Source organism: Lineus longissimus, chromosome 11 (genome assembly GCF_910592395.1).
Source record: "Lineus longissimus chromosome 11, tnLinLong1.2, whole genome shotgun sequence".
NCBI lineage: Eukaryota > Metazoa > Nemertea > Pilidiophora > Heteronemertea > Lineidae > Lineus > Lineus longissimus.
The window spans coordinates 2,616,342-2,626,737 of NC_088318.1; the positions used below are offsets into that span (position 1 = coordinate 2,616,342).

The following is a 10,396-nucleotide window of genomic DNA, read 5'->3' on the forward strand; positions in this document are numbered from 1 at the left end:
CCTTGCCTTGACAGGCAGCCAATGGAGCCGCATCAGAACCGGACTGATACGGTCAAACTTGGGGATCAAGCATGTAACCCTGGCTGCAGCATTCAAAACACGCTGCAACCTACCATACTGCTGTTCCGTGATGCCGTAGAGGAGAGCATTGCAGTAGTCCAAGTGAGATGTAACAAACGCATGCACCAGGGTTTTGGTGGTGCCGACAGTCAGAAACCCGCGAATCTGACGAATCTTGTAGAGGCCAAAGAAAGCTCTAGAGCAGACTTTACTGACATGAGTTTTCATCGACATGTGTTCGTCAAAAAAGACACCCAGATTTCTGACTGACGTACTGGTGCTAACTGTCGAGTTCCCCACCCTGACTCCGTCAATGCTCACCTTCCCAAGCTGCTGCCTGGAGCCAATCAACATGCATTCTGTCTTAGTGTCATTTATGCAGAGATGGTTGTCAATAAACCATGCGCGCGCATCGCGTATGCACCGAACCACTGTCTCCACAGCCCCCTGCACATTTTCGACTGTGACTGGTCTGAATGACATGTACAGCTGGTTATCGTCAGAGTAACCATGAAATCCAGGGGCATGTAGAGCCAACAGATGGTACAGACGTGATAGGTAAAACAGAAAAAGGACTGGGCCCAGAGAGCTTCCCTGCGGGACACCACATGTCCTACGATTTTTGGATTTGACCTCCTTTTCTAGGTCACAGAGGTCAAATGGCGTAAATTGGCTATTAGAGTGTAACTATGGCACGTTTCTTAACTGCTGAAGCTATGAACTTGAAAGTTGGTACATGTAACCCCCTACATCAGATAATCTCTGACACCGAATTTTGGCCTGATCTGATTCTTGATTTGGCCACCAGGGGGTCAAAACTGAAAAAGTAGGACGTGCAATATCTCGCTTATTAATGACTTTTTTTCGATGAATTTTTTATTGCAGGGACTCTTAGCAATCACACGATATTGATCTTGTTGATGTCATAGACAATTATTGGTTGGATCATAAACTTATATATACTGCCCTGTCTTATTACTTGACATCAATACACATCTAAAAAAAGTCTTCATGCCTGATTGTGTTCACCATATTCACCTCTAAACTAAGCATGATCCTGCCTACTAAAAGATGTATACGGTGAGCACAATGGCCCCTGGCCGTTTCATTTTGACAGTGTGGTCGTCCGTATTATACCGGTCGATGCTGGTGTGGGTCAGATATTGGAGGTCAAGGACACCATCTGTCAGCCGGCAATGTCAAACTGGATCATAGGTAAGCTATGAGACAAGTCCGCTTCTTAACTCGTTTGCTTCCATCTTTTTCATAGTGTGGTCACCCAGTTAAACAAGGAAAATGTCAGTGTGGTTCGGATATCGGTGGCATTGATTACCAACTGAGAGAAGGCAACGCTAGAATGGATCATAGGTATAGTATCAACCAGAATGAGTAATGATGACATATTATCACCCAAAATATTCATTGGGAGTGACGTCAACTGCAATAATATGCACGTCGGTGATACTATGTCATTTGAAGTCACAGCCTCAAACTTTTCAGAGGATTTGCGTTGGTTCTCACTTGTACTTTGGAGAATCTGGACCATTTCTGAGAAGTCCAACCTCGAATCAAGGAAGACATACTAGAAAAGAGAATCACTTTCAAATGCTAAGTAGATGCATAATATGGTACTTCAATGACATATTTGGTTTGCAATTATCCACAAAAAACTCAAATTGATACGTAATGATATGACTTTGCAAACGTCCATCTCAAACTGACGCTTTGAATATTTCAGGGACAACACCCAGAAGGGTTATGTCCTTAACGTCGCTGATATGAAGAACCTCACCCCCATCCCGGAGAGAAGCATGTCTCCAGCTGCCACGACTATCGTCCGTCTGCTGCTGCATCTCTCCATGCACATTGGGATCGAGAGTGACCTGCCGGTGAGATGTTTGGACTATATTTTATAGATACTTGGTGTTTATTTCGTTTTATGAACTACGTGATGCCTTGAACCTGGGTGGAATTGGGTGAATCAAGGAATCGGAGAAAGGGAGAGCACCGTTGAGAAAAGCGGGTACCCAGAGGGTATTTATGGTGCATTTACCAAAATTACTGGTTAAATTCAGAATACTTTCCCAAATATTGGGGGAGGGGGCTTGCTCCCGATGCCCCACCCCCTTGTCAAATCAAATACTAGCATAAGAATGACAAGATGGTAGAATTGCCAGATTGTGTTAGGAACACTTAATAAATGGCAAATATTTTGCCAGATTTATTTCCATCGGCACCAAATTTTCCAATTTTTTAATTCGCTTACGATTTTGTCAGTATTACACACAACAAACAGGATAATTGACAGGATGTTGAAGTTGTTGCTCTCGGCACCAAATTTTCGATCGCATCTTCACTACAGGGTGTTACTGCACTCATCCAGCCACCAATCCCAGCTGACCAGGTGCGAAGATTCCTCCTTGATCACATCCGCCACGACATCCAAGTCCTGGGCCGAGCCATCAACAAGTCCCCCGACGACTGTCTGACGCTCGTGACCATCCTGATTGAAACATTCATGGAGAATAAGAACAGTTAGTGTTGGAGGAGTTTTTAATTGACACCTCTTGCATCTAGGGTTAAGTCCTGGGTAGGAGAGATAACTTCAATAAGGTTTATGGAACATCCCCCTGATAAGAAGTCTGGCAAAAAAAACACTATTTGAGATGATCAGGGTTGAGGCTGAGGTTAAGGTTACAACCGAATTTCACTCCTACAGACCTGAAAATTCTGTGTTGTCATTGGCAGCTTTCAAATCTCTTATTTCCATACGGACCTGTGTTGCGATGAAGTGGCCAAACTTCGCCAGGGAGTGAGGTCAGTGCCGTTTATGTTGACATCATGACTGCCGTAATATCGAAAATATCAAAGACACACCAGAGGTCGGCCGTTTAGTTTCCCACAGCAATGCTGCACAACTGGGAGAGCTGAAGGAAGCAAATTGGGGCTTTTATAGTTCCATTTGGGTTCATGTTTGCAAAAATTACGCAGAAGTTGTTCTGAATTGGTTTTCTTCTTGTAGGTGATGCGCACGTCAATGCTGATCTTACCACTAAAGAGGCACGTGCTGCCTGGGAGAAAGCTTTCACCGAGGCCTATGTCAACCCACTTCTAAATGTAAGTGAGTCGTGATACGAGGGCAGAGGGAGGTCTCTCTAGTCTAGATGCGTGAGGTGTGGAAGATCAGTGACAGTCCTAACTTACTTACTAAGGACTCCTCAGTACCGAAAAAAACAGCACCAAGGCATCCACTCAGGCCCGCCATCCAATTCTTGGCCAGTTTGGAGATGGTTTCCAAGGTCTATCCTTAAAACTTTATTCGTAAAAGATTTCACCAAGTTCTTCATCAAGGTTGGGGGAGGGGGGGGTTCTTTGTGCCAACTGCTGCCCCCCTGCCCTTTCTGGACCAAAACTTTAACTCGTTTCTATTCCCTAAGTGCCCACCAGTGGCAGTTTATTCCAAACTTGTCACATGAAGTGTATATGTATAAGATCCTATAATTTTCAGTATGGCTTCATTTTCAGGATTTAGATGCCATCCTGAACAGAGCAAACGCCGCGCTGGTGAATGACGATCGTTTGAGTGAGTAGTCCTAGTCATTCTTTGAAGGCATTTCTTCTTCGGAAGAACACTATACGGCATGGATGAGGTGTTGTAAGGCTCTAAAATAACCACTTTGTGGAGCCCTTTTCTTCCCTGTGTTTATTTTTGGGTGGGAGTGCATATTAGCACAGTGTTACATATTATGGCTGGAGGTGTTGACTTGGCTGATTTTGCATTGTAACTTTACTGTCGGAAGAAATGTTCCTACAACTAGGTAACACTTTGATTGAGAGCTGTTCAACCCCATTTCAGGTAACAACCCGCTGATCAAGATCGTACACGAGGTAATCAGCCTCGGGGACCAGGTTGATATCAGCCAGATCCATGACTGTCATCTGATGTGGCAGTTCCGCAGCCGTGTCACGGTGGAGCACCTGACACAACTGATGAATGAGCATGCGGGCGATAAATGCCCTGCTGAGACCCTGAAGCTGTTCATTCGTGAGGTAAATATCGGCTCAAGATTCATGCAGTTTGACTCAAGAGGTCAAAGTAACTTTTCTGTTTCAATGAAAGATTCAAGAGGAAAACTTACACCCAGTGGTGGCAAGTAATAATGGGTACAACCAAGGCAGACGATACCAGCAGACTGGAGAGGGAAACGGATGTGGCCATTTTCTGACTGAGTCTTGGACATTTCCGCATCAATCAACACCTGAGAAGGCTGGGCCTGCTCAATGCTGATATCTATAAGTGCGGGTTTTGGGTGTAAGGTTTCTGTCCATCAGTTCTTTGGCCGAATGATTTTGTTCAGTGGATTGTTTAAACTTGACTCGGATGAAAATGATTATTTGCGAATCTTTTTCTTCAAGGAACCCCACCTGCGTCTGTTGTCACGGTTACCTGACATCATCCGGCTCCAGCAGCTGTTAATCCAGCATTACCAGCGTCGTATCACCCAGGCTGAGGCCAGGACCACATCGATCAAGGAACTGCTCCACTCACTCACTCGTAAGTCATATTTTTCTACTTGAGAAACTTTGATAAAATTAAAACATATTTCAATTTTCTGACAAGTGCTGTCCTTAATAGAGAGGTGTCCTGATAACAGAGCTGAGGTCAAATCACACAGAGTGGATCCATTTCGGACCAAAATCACTGTCCCTAAGAAGACAGTGTACTGCTAAGAGTGGTGTCCTCGTGGGGAGGGTCCACTGACCTAAGTTAAGCACTGTACTTGAACTGACTCGGCCAGTTGTGTTTCAAAACAGATTTCTTAACAAGGTTACTCTAATCCGTTGCAGTACAACAGCGAGGGGAATGGCAACGTCTCGTGGACGTCTTCACCGATGTTTGGAAGAATGTCAAAGATAAGCTTGTCGATTACAGTAAGTGCTATATCTGATTACTGGTACATGGTCAGTTTGTGATAATGACCAATCCAATGATTACAAGTATTCCATTCCCTATCAAATGGACCACTATCACAGACACCATAAAACTGTTCAGAGAAAACCGTCAGATTTTGAGGCATTGTTCGAGGAAAAAAGGTCCCCCCAGAAGTCAAACAAAAACGTGCTTTTGACCATGATGTTGGCCTTAAAAATTCAAAAAGTGTGATATTGCCCCCCCCCAGAGAGATTACACCCCTTTTCATCACTCAAAAGTTTAACCATTTCTTCTCTTTCAGGCGCAAGTGGCTACACCCTCCCTGAAGAGATGTGTAAAATGACGGTCATCCCCAACACCCCCATCGCCATGCTGATTCCAAGCTCCAGGGGCCTGGGTCTGTGCTCCATGATGCTGGTCGAGTACCTCACCAGGAGACAGAACGACTTCATCATGGCGTATTGTCGACACAGAAACAAAGAGTAAGTTAAAACATGGACAAAGTAAAGTTGAAGTTTGTTTATTGGGCCAGACAGAATAGGCTTATGAAGCACTCTTTACTTCCAAACTCAGATCAATAATGCCAGGCCCCTGGTGAGGAGGCAGTCTGTTCCCTATATTCAATTGGCAGCTAACCAACCTGCCGCATCATCGGTGGGGCCGAAACCTTTCTTTTGACTTTTCTTTTGTTAGTAAATGTAGTTCTGCTTGGAGATCCTTTAGTTTAAATGTCGAGAGCATCATGCTGAAACTGATGGGGAGTGTATCAGATGCAAGGAATCTATACCAATGCAATCTTCTCATTCCAGCTCCAGAGAGCTCCCCAAGTTTGGTGTGACAGAAGCTACAGCCGCTCACCTGATCTACTACGACCCTGAGAAGGACCTCCTCCCCATGGTCCTCGCTCACTGTAACTACTCCCTCGAGGTCGGCAAGGGCACTGTCATCAGTTACGACTTCGTTCGCCTGGAGCGCGAGCTGGAGGAGAGACTGCTACGTGGCAAGCCCAAGCTTGTGTTCGATGTGGCACCCATGGTGTTCCAGACCGAGTATCGAAATGCGATGGTCATATTTGGTGCGTTGAGAGACAACATAAGCCAGGTAAGAGATGTCTCGGATTCATGGTTGGCTCTGCTAATGAACCAGACCTCCAAAATTCCTCTCTGCTCTGATCACAGGAAACTTCCTTTCGATGGATGTGCCATGAGGCCTTGTGTAAAGTCTCTGTATTCTCAGTGGTTGGTTAGTCAAGCTTTGCCTGTCAGAAGTATAGTCAAGGTTGATATCTATCTGAAGTTCTGTATAAACTAAAGGCATCTGGACAGTTTGCAGCAGGCTGAGGCTCTCCACATTCTTGCCAGTTTAAACCTTTTGCCTATTTCAAAACCTTTCAATATGATGTTCTCCATAACAACCCATCAAATCACCTTCCCAATAACATCTTTCCAAATATTTTCAGGAGCCAATGAGTCATGCAGTCAAGGCGGAGATTCTGCTAGAGAACCGTGTCTACCAAGATCTCTGTGAAACGATCGCCAGCCTGGACATCACGATCGCCTGGCTACGCGACATTAGGCGCGAACCTGAAACTAAGCTTGTCACCTTCATGCACAATACGCTTGAAATGGACAAGGAGATTCTCTCACCGCAGGTCTGTTTAACCTTGCTCTTGTTTTCAGAAGTCTTCAAATAAAGTTTAAAGTTAAAAAAGATCTGACTTGAAACTTTCCCTCGGTGTATCCTGAAAGTTTTCAGCAGACCGCAGCTGTTAAATCAGTAGCGGGACTGGCACCTGAGCATTTCTGACTGGTACCTATTTACATAAACACGCGATTCAGGAAAGGAAAATAAGACAAAAGGACCTGCCTAGCACCTCACACCGACTGTGAGGCTCAAACTGGGGACCTCTTGACCACTAGCCAATAGCACAAGCTGCAAGTCTTATGGTTTCGCAATCGTAATTTTGCCTCCTTTGTTGTTTTCGGGTTTGAAAACCGACCTTGTCAATGAGCGCTGAATTGGCACGGTGCGACTTCACCCCCAGCAGATTCGTCTAACTACTACACCCAACCGAAGCCTTCCTTATCAATCGGTCATATTCTACCAATCTCCTCCATTACAGATCCAGCAGCATTGTTCACTGATGCATGTCCAGTCCTTGTGGCTCTTACTCACCATGGAGCGATCCAAACAGCTCAAGTACTTCAACCAGGTAAGGCACCATTTGTTAGAATGTTGCCCATCAAAACACTCCTTAGCCAGCTGTTTCACCCACATTCGGTCTTTACTTCCTGGTTTATACCAACTGTGCATACAAGGAGGGTATTCTTGACCTCCAATGTACAAAAGTTTGATCATTGTTACTGCAAAAAGAGTAGCATCTGTCCAAAATTAACTGTTTTAAGACTTTTGGATGCCGAAGAATTGCAGTCATTTCTCTGTCTGTGCATCCTAACTGGAACAATCTGGACCCTGATATCCTGAAGTGCAACCAGAGTTCAAATTGTTACTGAGACTGGCTACCCTAAAACACATCCACACAGAAGTTGCCTGAAATTCTCTGCCAAATTAAGTTGTTTCGTAGGTTTACGAAACATTGAAACTGCTCTCCACCTTGCTTCTGGGCACCGCGTAATCTTGTTTATTCCATTTTCCCAGGATGCATTTGAAGACGTCTCCGAGGAGTATCATGAACCATTAGAAGGCGAGGCCCCCTTCGACATCGAACAAGCCTTGCAGCACCTGAACATTGACAGGTTTGTGTCGGAACTCTACGAGTGCATTCTACTTAACATCAACCTCCAACGAACACCCAATGATGAAGATTTCCAGGACAATACCGAGTACATGTGAGTATCGACAATTGTGCAGGCTCTGATGTAGGTTTTTCTGTTGGGAATCCCCGAGAAGGTGATGTTCTTCATTTTACCAACAAGGTTATTCAGCAAAAACTTATCAGTGCTTTGAGAAATATCTATTCCTCTTTGTCAATGATCCTCAAAATGAGGCTGTAGAAGGGGTACCAGCTGTCTCCTAGGCTGTGACTAGTTTTGCTGTGGAGGGTGACGAAGGTCAGTAATGGTGAAATTCTAACTGAGTGATACGTGTGTTCCTTTTCAGCCTTGCCGATGTGATGACCGAATACATCAGCTCGAAAGACCGCACAGAGATTCTGGCACTGACGAACGGCGTCTTCCCCAAAGAGGTCAAGGTCAAACATGCTGTGGCCGTCTGGACGGAGGCCATCAAGGTGCAGCTCAAGGAAGAAAAAAAGAGACGACATTAGATTCGTTCCTTCATTGCATTCTAAATCCATTGACTTAATTCGAGTGTTGCACTCAGAATCACACAGGAACAAAAAGAGATATTGGATCATTATGGAAAGTATCCAATTGATGTGATTGATAGATATCAATCCTGTGAAAGTTGAGAAAATGCTTAGCTGATGGAACGGGTGAGGTCAAAGTCAAGTGATAGTTCAGTGTTAGATGTTGAATTTTTTATTTTGGAGGTGAAACTTGGCAATTTCAATTGTTCAAACTGTCAATGAATACAGTGCCTTTGACACTAACAATACAGTACTTGACTTTGACCCCTCTCAGATTGTTGGAGAGAGGTCTACTTCACGAACTTCTCAGCTTAGTCTCTTGAGTGCCAAAGTGTTATAGTATCCAAAATTATAAACTGTTGGAAAAAAATGCCATATTGCCATGCTTTTTGTTTTCATGTACTTATAGACTGTGAGAAAATGATTGCTTACATGTTAGAACAAACTACTCAGTCCTGACCTGTTCAGCCACTAATTGGGCCTTGATTGAGCAGTTTGTACTGCCAGATTTTTGGCACGTTCTCAAATATAATATTCCAGACAGCATCATTAGAATTTCTCATGTATAAGAAGTCGTTCTGTGTCAAATGAATTTGATTGTGATTGGTGGAGGACTTTTTTTGTGTTCCCTCATTATGCTGAACTTAACTCTGTTTGTGTGATCGTGTATTTTTGATTGAGTCTGACACTATGTTGTACTCTATTCTTCTAGGTCACAGTTGGCTGATGTTATTGTTTTGCTTGCACTTACAAGCTTGTATTTCAGTCAATGTACTCAATGTGCTGTGAACTTTTTGAATTATTTTCTCTTATATGATCATTATCATCTGATATAATATGTGTTCATCTTAGCAGCTGTATAATCACACATGTATACAATAGGAAGATGTCAATGTGCTCAATGCAAGTGCTGTGAAGTTGCTGCTTTGAATTATTTTCTCTTATATGATCATTATCATCTGATATAATATGTGTTCATCTTAACAGCTGTATAATCACACAGGTATACAATAGGAAGATGATAATGTGATCTCCTGAATATAGGACTGACTAGAATGATCATGCAACTTATCTCCGACTTCACACGGATTTGCATTTTCGTCATTTGGTCCTGGTGCTCATAGATATTGACACGGCCTAATGTGATTCAAATTGAGAGGTGCTACTTTAGGCCGGGACTGTTTGGTTGTTTTCCGCCATTTAAAAAAATTGCGGGGCAGCAATGTTTTCACAAATTATTCGGGTTTTTCAGTGGAGGGATATTGGCCAGGATTTGGGATAAACCCAGTGGCTGTGTTTGTGCAATTTTGGTTATTTTTGCATTTGATGGTCAAGTTGCAAAAAATGTTGATTGGTGTACCTCCAGAAGATACTGATAAGAATTGAAACAGATGTAAATAGAACATAAATATAATTCATTTTGAGGGTCAAAAAAGCCATATTGCTGAGAAGAAGAAAAATGTTGATTGGTGTACCTCCAGAAGATACTCATAAGAATTGAAACAGATGTAAATAGAACATAAATATAATTCATTTTGAGGGTCAAAAAAGCCATATTGCTGAGAAGAAGAAAAATGTTGATTGGTGTACCTCCAGAAGATACTCATAAGAATTGAAACAGATGTAAATAGAACATAAATATAATTCATTTTGAGGGTCAAAAAAGCCATATTGCTGAGAAGAAGAAAAATGTTGATTGGTGTACCTCCAGAAGATACTCATAAGAATTGAAACAGATGTAAATAGAACATAAATATAATTCATTTTGAGGGTCAAAAAAGCCATATTGCTGAGAAGAAGAGCTGGCAAAACCAGTCAGGAAAAAAGTGAACCACCCTTTTTGCATATGGCTAAAAGTTTTATTATAATAAGACTGGTGTTGTAAGCAGAGGTTAGAAAACCGAAAAATTAGTCGCACTGTACATGTATAAGAAATTTTGTAAGAGAACTTTAAATGCATGTTAACTGTTCTTCATATGACAAAGATTTCATTGTATCCCATTTGCAGTACTGGCTGTGTGATGTGCAGCGGGATCTGTAATATTTATTTCTCTGCTTTGCGAATCCTTAATAAC

General features: G+C 42.9%; 1 protein-coding gene across 2 annotated transcripts in view; it reads left to right on the forward strand.

The window, feature by feature from the left end:
- The window catches only part of LOC135496126 (E3 ubiquitin-protein ligase rnf213-alpha-like), a 64,105-nt gene extending 54,093 nt beyond the window's left edge, over nucleotides 1–10,012 (forward strand). The window contains exons 65-78 of one of the 2 annotated variants that reach the window (XM_064785266.1): nucleotides 1,178–1,275; nucleotides 1,799–1,949; nucleotides 2,423–2,594; nucleotides 3,083–3,177; nucleotides 3,586–3,643; nucleotides 3,917–4,110; nucleotides 4,477–4,615; nucleotides 4,909–4,992; nucleotides 5,295–5,475; nucleotides 5,803–6,094; nucleotides 6,453–6,644; nucleotides 7,116–7,205; nucleotides 7,652–7,842; nucleotides 8,114–10,012. In XM_064785266.1, the coding sequence (XP_064641336.1) occupies nucleotides 1,178–1,275; nucleotides 1,799–1,949; nucleotides 2,423–2,594; nucleotides 3,083–3,177; nucleotides 3,586–3,643; nucleotides 3,917–4,110; nucleotides 4,477–4,615; nucleotides 4,909–4,992; nucleotides 5,295–5,475; nucleotides 5,803–6,094; nucleotides 6,453–6,644; nucleotides 7,116–7,205; nucleotides 7,652–7,842; nucleotides 8,114–8,279 (2,103 nt within the window). In that variant the 3' untranslated portion in view covers nucleotides 8,280–10,012. Of the gene's footprint in view, nucleotides 1–1,177; nucleotides 1,276–1,330; nucleotides 1,429–1,798; nucleotides 1,950–2,422; nucleotides 2,595–3,082; nucleotides 3,178–3,585; nucleotides 3,644–3,916; nucleotides 4,111–4,476; nucleotides 4,616–4,908; nucleotides 4,993–5,294; nucleotides 5,476–5,802; nucleotides 6,095–6,452; nucleotides 6,645–7,115; nucleotides 7,206–7,651; nucleotides 7,843–8,113 lie in introns of both variants that reach the window. The other variant, XM_064785264.1, reaches the window with a different exon arrangement.
- The last annotated feature ends 384 nt before the right edge of the window (nucleotides 10,013–10,396 follow it).